The sequence below is a fragment of the Anabrus simplex genome, chromosome 3, assembly GCF_040414725.1.
Source record: "Anabrus simplex isolate iqAnaSimp1 chromosome 3, ASM4041472v1, whole genome shotgun sequence".
NCBI classification, from domain to species: Eukaryota; Metazoa; Arthropoda; class Insecta; order Orthoptera; family Tettigoniidae; genus Anabrus; species Anabrus simplex.
Window position 1 is genome coordinate 285949046 of NC_090267.1, and position 23936 is coordinate 285972981.

Here is a 23936-nt window from a genome sequence, read left to right on the forward strand (position 1 = left end):
GGACATTAAAGGTATCGCCAGGTTCATTGGTATGGTGAATTTCTTCAGGAAGTTCATTCCTAACTTTGCTAATAGAGCGGCGCCCTTAAACCTTCTTCGTAGGAAAGGCATCAAATTCGAGTGGGGACCTTCTCAACAAGTCGCTTTTGAAGACCTTAAATTAGCACTTTGTAATGCCCCTGTACTTGCTATGCCTGATTTCTCGAAGAAATTCATCGTCCAAACCGACGCGTCGTCGTCAGCGGTAGCTGCAGTCCTTCTTCAAGAGACTGAACTAGGGAGGCGCCCCATCGCCTATGCATCTAGGACTTTGTCGGCTCAAGAAGCCAAGTATTCCATCTATGAGCTCGAAGGTTTGGCAGTCTTATTCGCCTTAGAGAAGTTCCGTCTCTATCTGGAACATGTCAAATTCGACCTGGAGACAGATAATCAAGCCTTAAGCTGGGTCTTAGGTAGGCCGCGTCGTACTGGTCGTATAGCCCGCTGGGCTATTCGTATTTCCGCCTTCCAGTTTGATGTTAGACATATCAGAGGTACCGAAAATGTTGTTGCTGATGGACTCAGCCGTATGTTTCATAACGACGTCGAGACCCACGAACCGGTCGATAGTTCATCACCTTCCGAGTCCATACTATCTGGTGTTAATGCCATCTTAACAGATGCTCCCATGCTTTTTAGGGATATTGAGAAATACCAACGTGAAGATCCGACGCTGGCTCCGATAATGGAAACCCTTTCTTCTGGGGAACATGCTGTCCCTTATGTTCTGAGGAATGGTGTTCTATGTTGCCCTTCGAGGCATGATAAGTTGATGAAAGTTGTTGTTCCAGCGGTTCTTGTACCTATGATCTTCAAGTATTATCATGAGACCCCATTAGGAGGGCATCTTGGAATCTTTAAAACCCGTGAAAAGATTCGTGAAATGTTCATCTGGAAAGGTATGGACGGCGAAATTCGTGAACTTGTAAAAGCTTGTAAATCTTGTTTGCTCAGTAAACCAACCATGTCCACCAAGGTAGGCCTCTTGTCTTCGCATCAAGCATCGCGCCCCATGGAACGCCTGTATATTGATTATGTAGGACCCTTCCCCCAGTCAAAGGGAAATGCCAACAAATTCATCTTTGTATGTGTAGATGGTTTTACAAGATTTTCGTGGTTATTTCCGACTAAGCTGGCTACCGCTCAGTCTACAATTACTTGCTTAAATTCTATTTTTGCTTCTTTTGGTCCGTGCCAATATATTGTAGCTGATAATGCTAAGGCTTTTACATCTAATTTATTTCGTAAATTCTGTTTTGACTTATCCATCTCTCATGTAACTACTTCTGCTTATTACCCTCAACCATCTCTGGCTGAACGGGTTAATCGTAATCTCAGGTCCGCACTGATTGCCTATCATCATGATGATCATTCCAGGTGGGACACGTCCCTGCATTGGTTAGCTTTTGCTTTGAATTCAGCGGTTCATGAATCTCACAAGTGTACTCCAGCTTCTTTGATGTTTAAGTTTGTTCCCAACACGCCGCTCTCTAACCTCTGGTCTCTGAGTGACATTCTGCCCGAGACAATAGATCCGGACAACATTAAAGATCTTTGGAAGAAGGCTAAAGCTAATCTTAAAGTATCTCATGAAAAGGTTAGGGAAAGGTATGATCGTGGACGGAGACCCACCCCTTTAAAGGTAGGTGACCAAGTAATGGTCAAAAATTTTGTTCCCGCGGGCAAGCTTGCCCCCAGATTCCATGGGCCATGTGTTATTCTCGATTTCCTCACCCCGGTTACGTTGTTATTAAGCAATCCAGCCACCGAGAGGATATTTAGGGTTCACCTGTCACAGGTGAAACTAGTGTAAATTTTGTGTCAACTTGCTTCATATAATTTGATAGGAATATGATGGTTATATTTTTTTTGAGTTCCATGCTTAAGGCATTCTGCTCCTTCTATAATATTTTGTTTTATATGTATGCATTTCTTGTAAACCTCCCCCGATTGTTAAACTGCCATCCTGTCCTTGCCACGGCCATTACCACGCTCCCGTCTCCTGCTCCAATACACACTGTGGCTTCATAATATTAAATGCCATGGATATCTACACGCCGCTGGCCCCTCAACCTCTCCATAATGCCTGTGCCCTCAAAAAGATGATGGTCCAACACAATTCTGCCGCCTAGCTTTATGTTTCAGTGCCCCCGCAGCCGCGCGGCGCTGTGCCGCGGCTGGGTTCGAGGACGGGCCCCCTCGGCCCCAGCGAGGACGACATGTGCACGGCGAGCCGGAGCTCTCCTCCCGGCCAAGGCTGATGTGCGGCACACGACCTGCTACTTGCCCGCAGCCTGTATATGTTCACCGCGGGCGCGGCGTGCTTCAACACCTCTGCTCCCCTCATAGTGCGGGCGAGCGGTATCTCAGGGTACTTGAGGGGTCCGAGCGGCCTCCTTTGGACGCAAGCTGCAACGGCCGGTCTGGCCATCCAACTTCATTAACCTCTACTACATGAACAGTTACTATAAGTAATGACTACACTTGGGAATTCAACTGCAATATTTGGTGGACTTTGAAAATTATTTTTTTTCCTTCACTTTCAAGTATAAAAAGTTATCTTCAGAAATTCAACTTCTACAAATATAAAGACTATACTTCACCTGCAACAACAAAATTTTGAAACTGAAACAAACCAAATCAAGAAAATCTTATAAATTTTTTTTTGGGCAATCAATCTCCATATCTACATCAAAACTTGGACCTTGTTTCAAACAGATTTCTGTGTTACCCCTTGGAGGAACTTTTGGGGGGGGAGGTCTGTACCGGGTGGTACACCTCCACGCCGCTAATTTAAATGCGCGCCAGTTAAAACTCCTCTGCTGGAGGAAGTCTGAACTTTATTGACGGTATTAATTTTCTACCTTCTCAGAAGATGTCACTACCTGTAAATTTTGGAGTTTTAGAACTGTGTCACTTTTGATGTGTTTTTGTTTCGCTTGAAGTAAGAAGTGTGAACTTTCTCTTCTAGAGGACACTACTGAAGATCTACAATAGTGCAACCTAGTGCGGAGTCAAAGAACTATTTTTTTGGAGAAAATTTAATTTCAAGAGTTTGTTCTTTGTTAAATTTCTTTCTGTCATTGTTTAAGTTGGCAATATTTACCCCTTTCTTCCCCTTGTTATGTATGTATCCAATCCCGAATTTCTTCTATTAATTTCTATCCAATCAGATGTATCTTCCCCCAACTTGAATATGTTGCTGTGTCCTACCCAATAAAGTGTTTGTGGGAGGGTGTTTTCATTCCCCTAACGCCTAGAAACTTCCGCGAGAGTATTTAAACTGCTGATTTTTGGGTCTCTCGGCCACTTCTGTTCCATCTTTCAGTGTATTAAGTACATAGCAGGAGGCGGGAAGCGCCTCTTTCCTCGGCAGCGGTCAGCAACAAGGTAATGGCCGATTAATAAATTCTTTCTTTGCTAGCTCAGCAGTTTAACTTTCGGGGCGGGTTCTAAGCGTTCCACTATGTAACCTCTTCCTAAAATGTAACTTCTCTTTTCATCTATTCTCTTGTAAAGCTACATACTGGGATAGAGAGTGCTAACCCTCTCGAGCTCCCACTCACATTGTCTGGAGGTGAACTTATTTTCTCAACCAATTCTTCCGTAATGTAATGTAAATTGTTATTTTCTTAAGTCACCTCTGTAGTATGGGATTAGCCCTTGCACTAACGGCCTAAGGCCAAGTAGGTCTTAAACAAAGTGTATTAGGAGTGCAAGTTCGCCTCCCCTCAAATTGTATTTTAGAGGTCATGTATTAACCTTCTTGTCATTTAATAGACCTCAGTAGGTTGGGTATTTTACCCCTGTGTATATGTCCTTTGAGGACAGCTTAAAGGTGGAGTTTGGTGTGGCCTGGGAGAGGCTTAAAATTGAGAGCGAGTGGCTCTTTTGAAAATGGTATATTGTATGCCTCGAGGAGGCTTTTCAGTGTAATTTGGAGCAAGGGCTCCTAGGTATGAATGGGGTTTTCTGGCCCTCTGTTAAAATTGTGTTTGGGGTAAAACTGAGCTGATTGCCCAAGAATTATGTTTCTGACTTTTGAAGCCCCAAATGGGGTACCTATGTAAATGTATTTTTCAATTGTGTTTCGGCTACTAAGTACCTGTTCTATTTGTTGTTACCTAATTTTGAAAAGAAAATATAACCTTGTTAAATTTTAAAATTAATTTCACTTTAGTAGCTTGAGACCTATTCACCACCCAGCACCTTCTTTCATGCATAACTACCACCAAAACACGGTAACAATTACTAAAGCAGAAAAAAAGGAAGTGTAAAAGTTATTATGTACAAACACGAATATCTAGAAAAAACTGAATTATTCTTCTCAAATAGTACTTTCATTAAAATTAAAAATTTCATCTTAAATGACAACAAAATATCTAAGCTAATTAGCATGAACCCCAGAATACCAGTAGCAAGAGTTCAACCAAAAATACACAAAGACGAAATTCCCATTAGATCAATCATCATCATCATCATCATCATCATCATCATCATCATCATCAATGTCCCACTCCAGTCGCCCGGGTGTGGTTAACAAGCCTCTAATGTCCTTCCGAATCTGATGCGTCCGCCTTCTTCTTGGTCTTCCAACTCGTCTCTTTCCCTAAACTTCTCTTTCCAATTCCCTTCTTGCTATCTGTTCCTTTCCCATTCTTTTTACAAGTCCACTGAGCTCGATAGCTGCAGTCGCTTAAGTGCGTCCAGTATCCAGTATTCGGGAGATAGTAGGTTCGAGCCCCACTGTCGGCAGCCCTGAAAATGGTTTTCCGTGGTTTCCCATTTTCACACCAGGCAAATGCTGGGGCTGTACCTTAATTAAGGCCACGGCCGCTTCCTTCCCATTCCTAGCCCTTTCCTGTCCCATCGTCGCCGTAAGACCTGTCTGTGTCGGTGCGACGTAAAACAAGTAACAACAAAAAAAAAAAATTTTACAAGTCCGAACCATCTCAGTTTTGCTTTCTGTATCTTCTGTACTAATGGTTCTATATTTAGCTCTTCTCTGATTTTAATATTCTGAATTCTATCTCTTCTTGTCTTTTTAACCGATGTTCTTAAAAATGTCATTTCTACTGCTTGGATCTTACTATCTTGTCTCTTATTAGTTACCAGAGTTTCTAGTCCGTATGTTACAAATGGTATGAAATACTGTTTATATAATGGTAATTTCGTTCTCTTGGGTACTCTGTCATCCCATAACAGCTCTCTGACTTGATGATAAAATGTTGTACCTTTACTTAGTCTGTTATTAATTTCAGGGTTGATTTCATTACTTCCATTAATAATGCTACCCAGATATGTAAACTGTTCTACAGTCTCTAACCATTCTCTATCTATGTTCACTTGGCTTCTCTTTTAATCTTTTCCACAGTGCAAGACTACAGTTTTCTTTTTACTAATTACCATTCCAAACTCCTTCATATTTTCATTCCAAATGTCCAGTCTCCTTTGTACTTCCTTTTCTCCCTTTCCCCAAATAACCACATCATCTGCAAATACCCAGGCATTCACTTCATCACTACTGATACTCTGTTTTACATGTTTTATGATTTCATTCATCAATATAATAAACAATAATGGCAACAGTGCACTTCCCTACTTGAGACCTTTTTTTGTATAAAATGTTTCAGAGTCACCACTCCCCACTTGTACACTGCTTTTACCTCATGATACAACATTTTTATCTTGTTAATTAATGATTTTGGTACATTCCTTTTCTGTGGGAATTCCCATACTGTTTTCTTTTAACTGTATCATAAGTTTTTTCCAAATCCAAAAATATTCCTTTTCAGATGTTTTTCCATTATTGTTCGCACTGTAAATATCAAGTCCGTTGTTGATCTCTTCGGTCTAAAGCCATATTGTTCTTCCTCTAACTGTGTTTCTATTATATCCCTCAGTCTATGACTTTCTCCATTATTTTTAGCCCATGTGATAATAGGGTTATACCTCTATAATTTTCACATTTCTTCCTATTTCCTTTTTTGAACAATGGTACAATGCTTCCTTGTTACCAATCTTCAGGTATCCTTTCATCCTTCCATATGGCACTGAGGGCTCTGTATAGCCACTGTAGTCCAATGCTTCCCATACTGTTTTCTTTTAACTGTATCATAAGCTTTTTCCAAATCCAAAAAGACGAAGATGATTTCCTTATTCCTTTCCAGATGTTTTTCCATTATCGTTCACACTGTAAAATAAAAAAATAAAAATCAACAATAATTACTAAAGCACTGTGCCAATTTGAATTCGTCTTTTCCACTTGCTTTACCTTTGGTCATTACTTTCACTGCCCTTTCAAGCTCCAACCATGTTATTGGGTTCTCTTCTTTTTCTCCGTCTATTATTTCAATTTTCTTATCTCCTTCTTCCTCCGAGCAGTCATTCTCATTATTAAGTTCTTGTAGAACTAAACATGTCATTCTTTGTATATAATATAGTGTTTTAATTTGCATTTGAAACTGTTGTGTGTCTGACAGACTGGAAAGTTTTTATTACATTTAATGAGTCGTCGACACTGGAAAATATGGTTTCTTTCTTAACAAAGTGAAAATTATGGTAAATCTTTTATTGGTGGAGTAAGGAAAAACCTGGCATGCTACCCAAATTTATTTTTGGAGTTAAATAATAGCACGTAAGGTAATGAAGCAAGTTTCAAGCCTCGCAAGCCTGATGGCCATCGCCTTGAGAGAAGGAGTTCATTCATGCTCTACAGAGCCAATGATTCCTGTACATCTTTTGCAGATGGCGCCCAATTTCGTCATTTATATTTTATTCTAGTTACAAATTATTCATTTTGTATTTCAATTTCACCAAGTAGTTAACTAATTGACTAATTAAGTGTACTTTTTTGATAAGGCAAAAAGTAACAAATGTACTTAAAAGCAGGAACTCTCTCAATTACAATCTTACCTTTAAATTATTAGAAACTGAGTTTAAGCATCATTGCCTTGGTCTCCACCTACTTCTCTTGCCCTCCATGACGAGGCCAGTATTCTCCTAGGTAACCTATTCTCCTATTCTCCTCCATTTGTCTCAAATGACCCCATCACCAAAACTGATGTATACTGCTTCATCTATCACGCTCATTCCTAACTAAGTTTTTATCTCTCATTCCAAGCACCACCTGCCATTGTTCTTATCTGTTTGTACTACTGATCATTCTCGTTACTTCCATGTCTGTTACTAATAACTTATGAATATGATATCTTGAGTCTATACAGTTTTTTCTCCCTAGAGTAAAGTTGTATAATTCTAATATAATTGGTTCCGTTCTTGGAAATTACACATTTTTCAACTAACTCATTCTTGGTTGCCAGCATTTTGCCCCACTGTGCCAATTTGGGCCCATCAGTTGTTTACTAGCACGCCTACCAAGATGCGTGCCTAGTGCATGTAGTGGAGGCCAGTGCACAGGCTACTTGGAGCCTTAGACAGTGCCAATGCACTATGAGAGACTAGGTGTCTTTTACAAAAACTGATGCCTGCAGGAAACAAATCTATGTAAAAATAGTTTCATCTGGGAATTGACTTTTTTCGTACAGAATACTGCTGATCGCAACTGCGAACTCACAGTCTTAGCTTTGCTGCACCTTAATTCAGTCTCACTTTCTATACTACAATCCTGGAAGAGCACATATCTAAATATTTGAGATGATCCAGTTTTGTATTCCCAATCTAACATTCAGTTCTCTTAGGTTTCTTCCACACTGACATCAATTTAATCTTGGAAATGTAAATATAAAAATGAATGTAAAAGTATACTTTGTTGCAGGGCAGCCTCTGCATGAGAGAAAGTATTTCATAAAATAAATAATTATCTTTAATCCCAAAAAATTTAAAAATTATTCAACGTTAAGTGTATTCAACTTGGTAGTGACCTGAACTTTTGTTCACAACTCCTTTCCTTTCAAGACAAGTTCTTGATTAATCTCAATGACCACATACCTTGATATTACTCTGCGTACGAATTTCGCGCCGTTTTGTCAGTAACGCTCACGATGTCAGAGCAACAGGAGCATACCTCCACTGTGCAATGCATAATTCTTGCTCATGAAGGAGTTACAGCGACGGAAATTTGCCAGAGATTGACTGCAAAGTTTGCTGATCAAACACTGTCAAGGACGTGTGTGTAAGGAGTGGCAGAGAAAAGGGGAGGCAACACCACTGAAAGCCAAGAATCGACTGTCACCTGGCAAGGTTCTTGCAACCCTTTTTTTCGATCAGCAAGGCATTTTACTGATTGATTTTTTTTGCATGAGCAACGCACAATCAGTGCTGCTTACTACTGCGAGCTGTTCAACAAGGCGAGAGTTGCATATCGCCGCAAAAGACGAGACCAAGCAATTCGACATGTGCGGCCCCATACTGTAGCTCTAACTGTCTCCAAGCTACAGGAAATGCACTGGACTACACTTGATCATCCTCCTTACAGCCCAGACTTATCCCCCTGCGATTTCCATTTGTTCGGACCGCTTAAAAGAAGCTCTAGGAGGGCAACGAGTTGAAGATGACGAGAGTGTGGAAGACTTTGTGCGCAACTGACTAGTGACACGACCCTGTTCTTTTGTTAAATTAATAAACTTCATTGTTTGTCCGTATTGTTGAAACTATGTGGAAAAATAAATTGTAATTGCCTTGTTTTTTTAATAAATGAATTTAAATAAAAAATACAATCCCATTTATATTTGATCCCCCCCCCCCCGTACTTGCCTCTGGAGGTACTTGATAATACCTTATTTGTATTCAGATTCTATTTTCAAAGATTACAGATATTTCATAGCTTCTGCCAGAGATTAACTGACTTAGTTTACAACAATGCCCACTGTGAAACTAGTGTGAATACCAACTTCTATGTTATCTTTTCCCTAATTCAGAATACTTTATTAAAAACATTTCTCCATTGCATTGGTCAACAGAATGATGTGATAAATGTACGTTTAAGTATTGGATCCACACAATGTCACAAAAACTTTTACACAAGTTAATTTGTGCAAAATAAATCTGCTAGAAAAGGATAAAATACAAGAAACAGTTTGTAGCAGAGGCAATAACATGCATAATGACTGAGAAGGTCTTAGAGGAGAAGAACAACAACATGAGGAGCTCAGGATCAAAGACGGACATATTAACTGTCAATAATTATTCCTCAGAGACATTCTATTATTTCCAGTACCAATAATTGATATTTATGGCATATACTGCAATTATAATTTATCCAATTGTTCATCTGTTAACTCAATAAAACTCATTCAAACATCAACTTTTGCATTTGGAGGATGCACAATATTATCCACTTTTGAATTTAATTTTGTTTCTTGTTTGTTTCAGCATCCAACAATTTATTCATTAATGTGCTGATTGATCATGTGTGAAAATCCATTCTAGTAGACATTTGCTAAGAACTGTACCCTGCAGGATGTCAAATAACAGCTTCCAATATTGCTCAGTCCCATGGATCATGTGACCAAAGTCACACACCACCACCACTGAATGTTATATCGAGTGATCACTGTGCTAGGATTAAAGAAGTCCACTTTTGAAAGTAATACTCCTATTTAGCTTTTTTTTTTTTTGTAACACTTATTTCAATAAAAAATCTACTACTATTGGCAAGAAGGTTGAATTTACTGTAAAAATCCATCACCTTAGTTGTTTAGTCTCATATGTCCATCTCTGATATTAAGCTACTCAACTCCTTTCTTTTGGGAACAAGTATTTACTAATTGAATAAGTACCCACCTATCCATGGGTGGGAATGCTGGCGGAGGAAACACTTGACTACTATGTGATGACACCACAGAAAAGGAACATGACTGTGTTGATGTTAGCGACATCTCTTGTTGCTGCCATTCAGCTTGTAGCAAATTATAAGTATGGACCGAATGACGCAGGAACTCGTTAGTGTTGGCATGTGAGCAATTACCAAACATCTCCATGTATGCCATAACTGAAAGCAATAAGATCATTTACACAGATTTTTATACAACACTAAAATATTCAAGAGAATTGTAAAACCTGTAGTAATAAGGACATTTTGTTTCTTAAAACACATGTAAGATCAAACTTAACCATATATATGCAAAGTGAATATTTTTCCATGTAAACAAGAAAGGAAGACCAAATATAACTACTATCAATCATATAGTATGATCTTCACAGGACATTCCTTACAAATTAACCTATCTTCAAAGAAAACCAACTGAAATTCGATGTACAGTAGTTCTTAATTTTATTTGATGGAACATCTGCCTTAAAATGTTTTATTTTTCAATATTGGTATTTTATAATATGAGTAGAACCCTTTTTAATGTTGCTCTACTAAACAAGATCTCCTTCAGCCTTACTGGGCCTCTTTATAGGAGATTTATATGCTGCAACTCAATTCCCATGCTTAACATCAATAGTATTTCTGTTAACTGTACTATGTGAATAAAAGCTGTGGGGCAGCTAGCAATAATGTCAGTGGAGCGGTGACAATGTGGATGGAGCCGGGAGCAAGCAAAACAATAGTGCTGTCGAATTGTTTAGGCTTGTGATAAGGAAGTTACCAGAATAAGCTGGAAGCTGATTACAAATATCCAGGAGAAGATGGACACACTCAAAGTCACATTCACGGGTAATGGTTACAACAATGTACAGATTCGTAGAGTCTACATCCCAGAGATATGACTAGGCAAAACTCACGGAACAAAGACGTGAAGGGAACTGCCTACCTTCCTTTCATACACAATACGACAGACTGAATTACCAAAGTCCTTTGCAAGCACAATATAAAAACCGTGTTTGGCACCGTCACTAAAATTGCTCATTGTTTAGGTAAAATCAAGGAGAAATTGTCCCCAATATTACACCCTGGAGTGTATAAAATTCCCTATACTTGCAGCAAACATGCCGGTCCATTGGTACTTGTATCAAGGAACACCATCAAAATATCTGTCTCAACCAGCCAGACAAGTCAGCAACAGCTGAACATGGCCTATCAACAGGTCATGATGTCGTGTTCCAAGATATTTAATGTTTGAGCTCTTACCCGCACTAAACACTACCAGACTAGGATTATAAAGGAAGCTGCACAAATACATAAAAATTCTAATAATTTCAACTGGCTATCAATTAAGTAATATGTGGTAACCAGCCATTATGGATTTATGTAGGTAGTTCTCTTCCCTGTCCTTTACTATTGTTACTTCATTTCGGTGTTTTCCAAATTTGTACTCTGTTCATCACTAGATGGTTCATTCCAGGCTATGTGTTAAGTGTCATACTTTCATAACCAGTATACACATGTTAATGTATTATTCTTACTTCTTTTCACTCCCGTGTCTTCAACCTCATTGTAGTATGTCCTTCTCTCTCCCACCCCCCTACACTCACTCGTTTTTTTCCTTTCCATCTTCAGCTTTATTCTATTCTTATATCTTGTCAATCTTTCGTAGACCGGGCGAGTTGGCCGTGCGGTTAGTAGTGTGCTGCTATGAGCTCGCATCCGAGTTACAGTGGGTTCGAATCCCAATGCCGGCAGCCCTGAAGATGGTTTTCCGTGGTTTCCTATTTCCAGACCAGGAAAATGCTGGGGCTGTATGTTAATTAAGGCCATGGCTGCTTCCTTCCCATTCCTAGGTCTTCCCTGTCCCATTGTCGCCATGAGATCTATCTGTGTCGGTGCAATGTAAAGCAAAATAGCCCCCAAAAAAATTCTTTCGTAGCACTTTGCTTTTAAGAAAATTTCTTTCTCGAATCGAGCCTCTATGGACTGCGTGTTAACAACCAATCTCATTTTCAGTGTCTGTGTCTTATTTGTCTGCTGGCTTTGACATCCTGCCAGTATCTCTTGAACCCATCGATCAGTGCTTTCTTTGGCTCCTCTGGTAAAGGGCCTCTCCGTCTTATTTTATTTACTTATTCTACCACATGTTTCCCTGACCTTGCTGTTTACTTTGCACGCACAAACGATCGAACAAGAAACACCTTAATTGGAGCTTGGAAGGCTAGTGCACAGTGAGTCATCTAGTGGTGAATGAGAGTACCACTTACAATAGCCCAATGGTAAAGCATTCTTATTTTTAATTTTTTTTTTTTACAATTGGCTTTACGTCGCACCAACACACATACATCTTATGGGGATGATGGGATAGGAAAGAGCTAGGAGTGGGAAGGCAGTGGCTGTGCCCTTAATTAAGGTACAGCCCAGCATTTGCCTGGTGTGAAAATGGAAAACCACAGAAAACAATCTTCAGGGCTGCCAATAGTGGGGTTTGAACAAACTATCTCCCGAAGACAAACTCACAGCTGTGCGCCCCTAACCATACAGCCAACTCGCTCGATCGTTCTTAAATTAAAACCTTCAGTATTAGAGAAGCCTTGCTAGTGAACAGACAAGATTTTCTTCTGAAGATGCAAAGCAAAGTTCTCTGTGAAACAAAAGGAATTTCACCTCGTTTTCTGATGTGGCAAAAGCCCAAAAGGTTATTATCATGTCTATGAGTACAATTTGCTTTATGTCTCTCTGACATAGATAGGTTATGGCGATGATGGGACAGGAAAGGGCTCTGTGTGGGAAGAAAGCAACCATAGCCTTAATTAAGGTACAAAAAAATGGCGTATGGCTTTTTATTGCCGGGAGTGTCCAAGGACATGTTCGGCTTGCCAGGTGCAGGTCTTTCGATTTGACTCCCTTAGGCGACCTGCGCGTCATGATGATGATGATGATGAAATGATGAATACAACACATACACCCAGACCCGTGCCAGAGAAATTAACCAATGATGGTTAAAATTCCCGACCCTGCCGGGAATCGAACCCGGGACCCCTGTGACCAAAGGCTGGCACGCTAACCATTTAGCCATGGAGCTGGAAGGTACAGTCCCAGCACCTGCCTGGTGTGAAAATGAGGAACCTCAGAAAACCATCTTCAGGGCTGCCAACAGTTGGGTTTGAACCCACTACCTGCCAAATGTAAGCTGATAGCTACATGTGGCCACTTGCTTGGTAGCAACCTGATTAACAATAGGGCAGGTGCCCAGAATGATCTGGTATTGGGAACAACGAGAATCTTCTACAGGTCTTTATCAGAGTGCAACTGGCACACACCATTCAGTTTGGAGTTAATCTTAAGTGAATCAGTCTGGAGTCAGTCTCAAGTGCATCAATGCAATCACTTACTCCTCAGCCTTAGTGGCCAGAAATCTCGTCAACCTGGTGTGAGTCTGTTTCTGCAGCATGTGGTAAGGAGAAGTTCAGGAAGCACACAATTGAGAGTTTTGACATCATCGCTAATCAATCTTACACTTGAAAAGATCATGAAACATTCCATGACAACTTCAATAGCATCAACATTGGAGGAGAGAAGATTATGCATCCTGTCTATGCTGATCTGAAGGTGTAAATCTGAAGGTGTTTAAATCTAGAGAGGAGCTGATTTGTATGAATGTGAATCTGGTGACCATGGTTAGTATGTTTAGCCTGCTTGTCGATGAAACAAAGACGGAATATCTTTCTTTTGCAGAGTGGGAGACATGTAGGCATGGGAAAAGGTTTCAGCTGCTTTGGGCCAGAAATGGATCACACCTGCAAGCCATATCTATGGAGGATGCATCATGGGAGAGAGATATCAGTGCATGGATCCAACATGAAAACCGATGTTAGAAAACTTTCAGCCAACTCTTCAAGTCAAGAAGCCTATCAAGACAGCTCAACATCTGACAGTAAAGAATGCTGATTCAGCCAGTTATACTGTACAAATGTGAAACTTGGAGTGTTTGGAAGCAAGATCTCAACAAAGGCCTTATTGTTATGGGAAAAGTCTAGTGAAAGATCTATGGACTTGTGCAGGACACAACCTTGGGGGAGAGACATGTCCAATATAATTTCAAGCTGGAGTACCTCTACAATGATAGAAACAATGTGCGTTGTTGCAGAGCAGACAACTCAAATGGACTGGACATGTCATGTATATGAGCAATCACCACTGATGGTCCATTGTACTGATGAAGGAGACCTATGGGTAGGCCACAGAAGAGGCAGAGTAAAGTAACGGGCTTTGCAAGGACCTGCTCCAGATTGGGACTGAGCTGACGACGACAAGCAGGAAACAGAGACCAATGGAGGAGAACCCTTGTAATGGCACACAGTCCTCTAGGCTTGATCATGTAAAGGTAAGGATCACTGAAGCTATCGACACAATTTACCTCGTAAGTTATGAATTTAATTATGGTCCCTATTGACAATTGATCACTATCAAAGGGTAGAGAAGGGTCCACTTATTCAATACCATTAGCTTTTATAAGACAGTATACAAGCTAATGGTATTGAATAGGTGGACCCTTCTCTACCCTTTGATAGTGACAACTTACTTCACACGGAATGAAAATTTGGAGACAGAGCCAGACAAGGAAGCATGCTGAGAGCATGAAGAAATAATATATTTAGTATGCAAAGTACATAAACCAAAATAAGAGAGACATTTTCTTTTGCAGGGTTTCAAATAAAGTGTGTTTACGAATTGACGAACCAAGCTAACATGGTCAGTACTACTGACCATGGGATGTTGAAGATACTTGGAATTTATGTGGAGTGATATCCTAAAAGAAATTTTAAATGCCATCAATTTTAAAGAAAAAAAACCCCTCATAAACCAAGAGGACACTCTTTGAAATATGACTATGAAATGCATGTTTTGGTTCACAGATGTGACTACCTGTATACAGATGTTATTGATGTTTAGGTTAAATTTAGATATATGTCTTAGTTTGTAGTACACGCGCGCACATAATTAATTTTTTTTTTTTTTAAATGAGAAAGTTGTGTGAAGATGATTCAGTGTTATGGTCTCTGGAGCTATTTTTGTGCGGATGGGAGCATATTAGCCTGGAGCTGATGTATTTTGACTAAATAAGGCTTCATAGGGCTCATGAAATGGTTGTTTATTTCTTTTTGGCCCTATTAATGACAGATGGCGCTCCGCACACATATCTATCAGAAATGTATTTCTTTTCTGCCTTACCTTGACCTTTTGTCTTCCTTGACTTGACACTCTGGATTTTGTTGTAAATGAAAATGGAGGCTGTTTTAATTGGGATGGCATTTTTAGCTTATAAAGGCTACTTCAATCATTTTAAATACAATACGCCGAGCTCTTGCCTACACCAGGCGAATGATTTTATTCATATATCCACAAGACTCCAGGTAATGATATTCTTAATAGTCCAATAGGCTAGTATTAGCGGTTCGTACCCTACTGAATCTCTTATTTAAAAATGATTGCCATAAGTATTCTCGGGATGTGTGTTATTTCCATATTTTAATGTTATTTTATGGCCCAAGCCTGATTCCTTTTGGTTTTGTTTTATGAGTGATTTTCTTTCCTTGAGTGATAATGGGAATGATTAGTGACATGCGTCCCTTATGCTATGTATGTGGTGGAGTGGATCCTGTGTGAGTTTGAGACCATGCTACGAAATGCATATGTGGGAGTGATATAATCACTCGTACCTAGAGGTCTTGATTTTGATGTTATAATTGTCTGCCGTACGCACCTCATGTCAGCACAAGAGTCTGTACTGTATGGGGATGTTTGGGCAGCTGTGTTGGTAACTGCATCGGGATTTCATAAAAGGCAGGCATTTATACAAGTCGGAGGTACACGTTTCCCCTAGTGCACCGTCACTGCATTGTCCTACACAGGAGGCTTTCAGTGGTGTCTCAACGGTGCACTAGTGCCAGTGCCTTGGAAAGAAGCAGCATTCCAACTGATGACCCCATGCTACACTGGGGCAAAACACTGGTAATTTCACGTTTAAAAAAGCTTGAAGACCTTAAATGTTTTTAAAATTTGCAATCGATGAAATTAAATTATAGTTTCCTTCTAGTAAACTTATTTTCTGATAGGGACAAAGGTAAGCAATATGGACAATGAAGCTGATAGATTATAGCGAAGGCAGGCATTTATACAAGTGGAGGCACATGCTTTTCCCAGTGCACTGTCACTGCATTGTCCTACACAGGAGGCTTGCAGTGGTATCTCAACGGCGCACTAGTGCCAGCGTCTTGGAAAGGTGTAGCATTCCAACTGATGATCCCACTGGTACACCGGGGCAAAACGCTGGTAATTTCATAATTGAAAAAGCCTAAAGACTTAAAGAGCTTAAATGTTTTTGACATTTGCAATCGATGAAATTGAATTATGGTTTCCTTCTAGGAACCTTATTTTTTATATAGGCCAAAGGCAGGCATTTATTCAAGCGGAGGCACATGCTTCCCCTAGTGAACTGTCACTGCATTGTCCTACATAAGAGGCTTGCAGTGGTGTCTCAACGGTGCACTAGCCGCCAGCGTCTTGGAAAGGTGTAGCAATCCAATTGATGAGCCCACTGCTACAATGGGGCATAACGCTGGTAATTTCATGATTAAAAAAGCCCAAAGACTTAAAGAGCATGAAGATAGTTTAAAGAAATCTGTGCTATATATGAATGGCAATTATCCTGCAACAAGATATGCCATTATAGCTGTATCACAAATGGCAGTCCATACAGATGCAAGGTGACCTGCATATACTGCTTTACAATTAGTGTTCACAAAATAAATATGTACAGTGATCAGGAATCACAGGAAATGGCTTCCCAAACCATAACACCACAAGTACTGTACTGTTTAATGATCAGATCTGGATTTGTTTGAAACAACGGGGCCAACTAAATTAAGATCGCACTGCCTTCTATGCCCAGCCACCACCGAACATGCAGTCATCACCAAACGCCATACATCACGAGTCATCAACTGCCCATGTCTGCCTACTACAACACTTATCATGCTGAAGCACAAAGTGGTCATCTCCAATAGAGTGTTCTACCATAGACAACACAGAGCTGGCCAAATGTGCCCTCATATCCTTCCACTTTTAATGTGCTCTGTAGCATTTCAAGAGTATGCACTCCCTTCCCACTGTCACCCACCCTCTGCAAAAATGTCACTGTGGGCATTATACAGGCTGGCATGCATCAGTCGCCTGGCATTCACCACATCCAACCCCTCCCATCTGTCACATCTTACAGAGTGATTCAACATTCCAACTCACATGTCTCCAGTCGTTCATGGACTTGTGGCAGTGCTCTTGACATCACAGAATATGTTACATAGTGTTCACCAGCAAAATGTGTGTACGGGTGGATGCCTGAGCCTTAAACTCCAGTCTTCGTATCTCCTGGCACACAGTCATAGTGTTAAGTGCACAATTAGCAGCACTGCAGAATTCACAGGTGATTATACCACATGATCAAGATATGAATATGACAATGGTAGAGGAGGCGAAGACAACAGTTGTGTGATTGTCCCACACCACCTTTTTCAATGCTCAACAGTCCCTGCTGGTCAGAACACATGGTCTACTTGGCTGGAATTTAGCTGTGGTTGGGTCTTCCTTTTACCACTTCACAACCATGTCCCTGAAAGTCAATTTTGGCCACTTGAAAAGAGCATAAATGGCTCTGAATGACTGCTTACTGATGTGGCAACAAATAAAACCATTTCATATTCGAAGTCACAAAGCTTCCTTGTTTCAGTGATTCTGTAAATATGCCATAGCACTGAACAACATGGAACACTCAGTTGTCTCTCACAACCACAGCAGCAGCAGCAGCAGCAGCAGTTGTAGTAACATCTAGCTCTTCACTTCCATGTACAGAGGAGTGTCCAGACACTTTTGATCAGATAGTGTATTACTGATTTTGAAACATGGAATTTAAAGTTGCATCTAGTTTGCTCTTTTGTAACCAATTGATGCTGTGTGGGAAATTTTATGTGTCTTCCCATAGGGTCACATATCACCTGCCACTCTGACAAAACTTAATACCAATATAGTTGGTCCATTATTGGACATTTCTGGTTGCCAGCATTTCGCCCCAGTGTGCTAAGTTGGGCTCATCAGTTGGTAAATAGCACACCTACCAAGAATCATGGCTAGAGCGTACCTTAGAGGTCACTGCATAGGCTACTTGGAGCCACCGGCAGTGTCAATGCACTATGAGAGACTTTGTCTCATGTTCAAAAATTGATGCCTGCCTGACCATCAGATGATATAAATGTTAATTCCCACGGGGAACCTAAAATATTGATTCCCATAGAGAAACTGAAATATTAATATTTCAGGTTCCCTATGGGAATCAACATCTATATCAAAACTTAAAAAAACTGAGTAAGTTGGCTATGCAATTTGAGTAAAGTAGCTGTCGGCTTGCATTCAGGAGATAGTGGGTTTGAATCCCACTGTTGTCAGCTCTGAAGAGGGTTTTCCATGGTTTCCCATTTTCACACCAGGCAACTGCTGGGGCTGTACCTTTCTTTGCTTTGCTTTTGTTGCTTTCTTTCCATTCATATCCCTGTTCTATCCCATCATTCCATAAGACCTGTCTGTATCACAAATAGAAAAAGAATATGTGGTCATTCAAAATTGGAAATATTCTCAATCTGGGTGAACAATATGCATAGTGTACAAATTTGTACAATTTTATGAGTCTTCCCATATGGTCATATATCACCTGCCACTCTGACAAAACTTAAAATAATACCAATATAATTGGTCCATTATTGGACATTTCTGGTTGCCAGCATTTCGCCCTAGTATGCTAAGTTGGGCTCATCAGTTGGCTTAATGAGCTATGCAAATGAACAACAGGATCATCAACTCTTCATAACCCACATTTCTACTATAATGTCAGCATTGAAGAATCTTGCTACCTTCCATATTTGTATTCATTAATTACAAGCACTATATAAATGTTAGATATTTCTGGTATATTATGCAGCAGAGAAACTTATGAGTTAAGACACTGTTAGCTTCAGGTATTATGTTAACCCTAGAAAGCTGTAATGTATTAATATAAAATCTCTTCTCCTACCCCTTCTTTGCACTTGATCAGTTTGGTGCACACCGTACCTTCAATTGTCCTTGAGCTTTGACAGTTACAACACAGGTCATCTTTGACTGTTGGCTAATAAGCAAGTTATTTGCTCTACACAATCATTTCAACACAGCAATAGCTTTACTGTAAGTACTGTATAACACACTCAAATGTGGAGATTGTGTTTGACATACTTTTCGTAGCTGTCTGCAATGAACACCAGGTAAAATGCTGTTTGGAGTGCAACAAAAGACATTAAACATGGTTGGACTGTTTCTGCTAGTTAAAAGTGTTGAAGAAACAAGTTTATGACAACACCATACCAAAAAAGGATAGTCGTCAAAATGACTACATGTCAGCTTTTATGTTCCACGTATGCAAATGTTAGCTGTCTAGGGTTAAAGTCTTGATAATGCCCATCACTATAATAGGCAAAACAATGGTAGTGTTCGACAGTAAAATATTACAACAACCTCTACAGTCGCTGGAAATCAGGAAAAAAACTGGCATTTCATCCTTCCTTTGCCGAATTTATGAAATGCAAAATTCTTTTCACTAACATATTCATAGCATCAGTAAGTGCATAATCTAAAAATAGAAGTCACTGTGCATAATACTATATTGCTAAAACATGCTAATATAATGAAGGGTAGGTAAGAAAATGGAACAGTAATCAAAACTCTTGGTCAAAAAACAAATAAAAACTGAAGACATATCTTATTAGTGACTTAAAATTATGTGAAGAATCATCAGACCTAAGAGGTTACACATTATTAAACTAAGTATATAATAAACTTTTAAGAAACTAACACATGTAAAAATACATTGAATAGAAGGGTAAAGTGGACAGTCATTGGCATTTGAAGATGTTGAGCTACTGAATAAATTGTATAACATTTTCCTTGAAGATTCCAGGAGATAAATGCATTTCTTTTGTCTGTCTTCTTTAATTAATCAAGCAAAATATTAGCCATTATAAAATGAAAATTACAAAACTGAGATTTATAAACTACAAACTAATGTTAGGGTTGCTATGCTCTGTCTGTCACAAGCCATGACAAAGGAAGAGTGACAGAGGAGTAACACTGCTCCAAAAAAACTTCGTCCATCTGGCCAGGGTGGTAGTACCTTATAAGCGCCCCTTTCCAGGGTTACAGGAGAAGATGGTCAACGGTTTAGAGAGTTGCAGAAAACGGCAGAAAAAGCAGAAGAACTAACCTCACCTAGCACCATCTGTACTCTGCAGGAGTGGCCTTATTCAACAGCTAGCAGTAGGTATAAAATGCACCTACTGCCTTGTACATGACATAGGGACCATTAAAAGTTAAGAGAGTTCACCCACACAGAAAAATCCTAGACTGTAATAGGCATAGAGAATCAGCACAAAGGTTAAATTTGTTTATTGTTTAAAAACTTGCTTTCAAAAGGAAACAGAGTCCCAGAAAGAATAGAAAAACACAGACTATATCCAATTCTTCTCATTCCTTTTGAACAAATGACTCCTTGGAGCCCAAAGTTAATCCAGAGAATAACAGAAGAACAAATAACCAATTAGACAAAACCAAAGTGTTCCAGACTGTAGACTGGAATACTAAATGTCAAAATACTAACTGGGAAGGTGGGAGAGGAAATACAGTAAACCTCCATTAGCAAGTACTCACTGAACACTTTCAATACTATGTCCGTACGGGATTTGGGCGCTCTGTTTTTCTGGTTGTGATTTCCACGCGTGTTTATGGAGAGCTGTACGTATCCCATATGGTTCCCATCCCTTGCTTTGAAGTAGTAGTTTATCTAGTGTCCACTAGAATGCAACGGTTATCGGAAAATTCAAACTTAAACGATAAAAAGGGTAGTTTCTCCGTGCTGTGACATCTACCAAAGCACTCGATGTGCTGGTTGATGAGCGCGTCAAATCTGTCGTGCTGTCTGCTGTTTTACCGTACAATCATGTCCTCATGTCAGCTCAATGATAGTGATATCTTGGATATTTTATCGGGAAAAGGGAGTTCAGAAATGGACGACAGTGATGAAGACTCTGCTTACGAACCAAATATCATATCAAGTGAGACTTCAAACAAGATTTTTATTTGTTACATCACTTTCGAATGCAAGTTATTAACTGTATTATATTACTCCAAATACAAACATACATAAATTATAATTATACACTGTTATGCCTTTCAGCATTCAGTCTGCAAGCCTCTGTGAATTTACTAAACGTTGCCACAATCCTCTATTTGCAACTAGTGCTGTGGCCTCATTTAGTTCTATGCCTCTTATCTCTAAATCGTTAGAAATTAAGTCTAACCATCATCGTCTTGGTCTCCCTCTACTTCTCTTACCCTCCATAACAGAGTCACCGAGCTCGATAGCTGCAGTCGCTTAAGTGCGGCCAGTATCCAGTATTCGGGAGATAGTGGGTTCGAACCCCACCATCGGCAGCTCTGAAGATGGTTTTCCATGGTTTCCCATTTTCACACCAGGCAATGCTGGGGTTGTACCTTAATTAAAGCCATGGCCGCTTCCTTCCCACTCCTAGCCATTTCCTGTCCCATCGTCGCCATGACTTATCTGTGGCGGTGCGACATAAAGCAACATCCATAACGGAGTCCATTATTTTCCTAGGTAACCTATCCTCGTCTATTCATCTCACATCACCCCACCACCAGAGGCGATTTATGTGTATAGCTTCATTCATCGAGTTAATTCCTAAATTAGCCTTTATCTAATCATTCTGAGTACCCTCCTGCCATTGTTCCCACCGGTGTGTACCAGCAATCATTCTCGCTACTTTCATGTCTGTTACTTTTACTTTTAACTTATGAATAAGATATCCTGAGTCCACACACCTTTCGCTCCTGTAAAGCAAAGTTGCCCTGAAAACAGACCGATGTAAAGATAGTTTCATCCTGAGGCAGACTTCCTTCTTACAGAACACTGTTGATTGCAACTGCGAACTCACAGCATTGGCTTTACTACACCTTGATTCAATCTCACTTACTATATGACCATCCTGGGAGAACACACAACCTAAATACTTCATCTACCTGTTCCAGCTTTATATCGCCAATCTGACATTCAATTCTGTTGAATTTCTGACCTACTGACATCAATTTAGTCTTCGAAAGGCTAATTTTCATACCATACTCATTACACCTATTTTCTGCCATTAAAACCAAGTCGTCAGCATAGGCCAGACTGCTTACTACCTAACTGAATCCCTCCCTGCCACTTTATACCTTTCAGCAGATGATCCATGTAAACCACGAACACCAAAAGTGAATGATTACAGCCTTGTCTAACCCCTGTAAGTACCCTGAACCAAAAACTCATTCTACCATCAATTCTCACTGCAGCCCAATTGTCAACATTAACGCCTTTGACTGATTTTGATAATCTACCCTTACTTCCATAGTCATCCAATACGGCAAACATCTTTTCCCTCAGCACCCTGTCATGTGCTTTCTCTAGATCTACGAAACATAAACACAACTGTCTATTCCTCTTGTAACATTTTTCAATTACATGGCGCATACTGAAAATCTGATCCTGACAGCCTCTCTGTGGTCTGAAACCACACTGGTTTACATCCAACTTCCTCTCAACCACTGATCGCACCCTCCCTTCCAAGATGCCAGTGAATACTTTGCCTGGTATACTAATCAATGAGTTACCTTGATAGTTGTTGCAATCCTTCCCGTTCCCTTGCTTATACATAGGTGAAATTACTGCTTTTGTCCAATCTGAAGGTAGCTTACCAACACTCCACGCTAATTTTACTACTCTATGAAGCCATTTCATTCCTGTCTTCCCACTACACTTCAACATTTCAGGTCTAATTTCATCTATTCCTGCTGCTTTATGACAATGGAGTTTATTTACCATCCTCTCCACTCCTTCAAGCGTAATTTCACCAACATCCTTTTCCTTCTCTCCATGAGCTTGATTGTTCACGACACCACCAGGAAGATTTCCTTTTACGTTGAGAAGATTTTCAAAATATTTCATCCACCTGTCCAGTAATTCCCTGGGATCTATTATGAGTTCACCTGAATTACCCAAAACACTGTTCATTTCCTTTTTCCCTCCCTTCCTAAGATTCTTTATTACTATCCAGAAAGGTTTCCCTGCTGCTTGACCTAGCCTTTCCAGGTTATTACCAAAATCTTCCCACGACTTCTTTTTGGATTCAACTACTATTTGTTTCTCTCTGTTTCTTTCAACTACATACAATTCCCTGTCTGCATCAGCCCTTGTTTGGAGCCATTTCTGATAAGCCTTCTTTTTATAAACATTAAAATAAGAACAATAATATACACCACCTTTCCAATATTTAACAGTCCTTATATTTAGGATACAAACATTACAACTAGTGTTATAAGTTCAGACATGTTTCGCTTAACTGTCGTAAGCATCCTCAGCCAAAATAAACCTTAGCCTAAAGTTTGGTCAGGGCTCCCAAACCTAGTGACCTTAAAGAATATGGTTCCCTAAGATCCAACATTTACATTAGAGACAATCAATAGCCTTAAAACTAGTGTGAGTACTTCTAACAATGTTCGACATAGCTACGAGTAAAAACACTACAATCGTAATGCCGGAGGTTAAAACATAAAACACAACATAGAGCTGATAGTAAACTAAATATAATCATACAGGATATCATATTGCTATCAGTCAATCAATAAAAATGTTTATACATAAAAATGATTATTTTATGTTCATTGGAATGAAGAAGGTAATTAGAATAGTCACTAGTTAAAATCTCATTCCATTGCATAGACATGAGAGTCATGTGAAAAAATCGCATTTAGTAGTTGACTAACAGAGTAGTAACACATCACAGGGTTGATCACGCCTGAAACTGTGTATATATAGAGGTAAATATCCAGTTCCTTTAAACATAGGTTAAAGCCGAAAACAGGTGTCCTCGAATTTCTACTGGGAGTTCAGCAAAGTCATGGATGGAGAAAATAAGATGCAATAAGAGTGAAT

General features: G+C 39.7%; 1 protein-coding gene across 1 annotated transcript in view; it reads right to left on the reverse strand.

Moving 5' to 3' along the window:
* The window catches only part of C3G (C3G guanyl-nucleotide exchange factor), a 426509-nt gene that overhangs the window by 72186 nt on the left and 330387 nt on the right, over positions 1–23936 (reverse strand). Inside the window, exon 9 of the mRNA XM_068226676.1 lies at positions 9784–9991. Within this exon, the coding sequence (XP_068082777.1) occupies positions 9784–9991 (208 nt within the window). The remainder of the gene's footprint in view (positions 1–9783; positions 9992–23936) is intronic.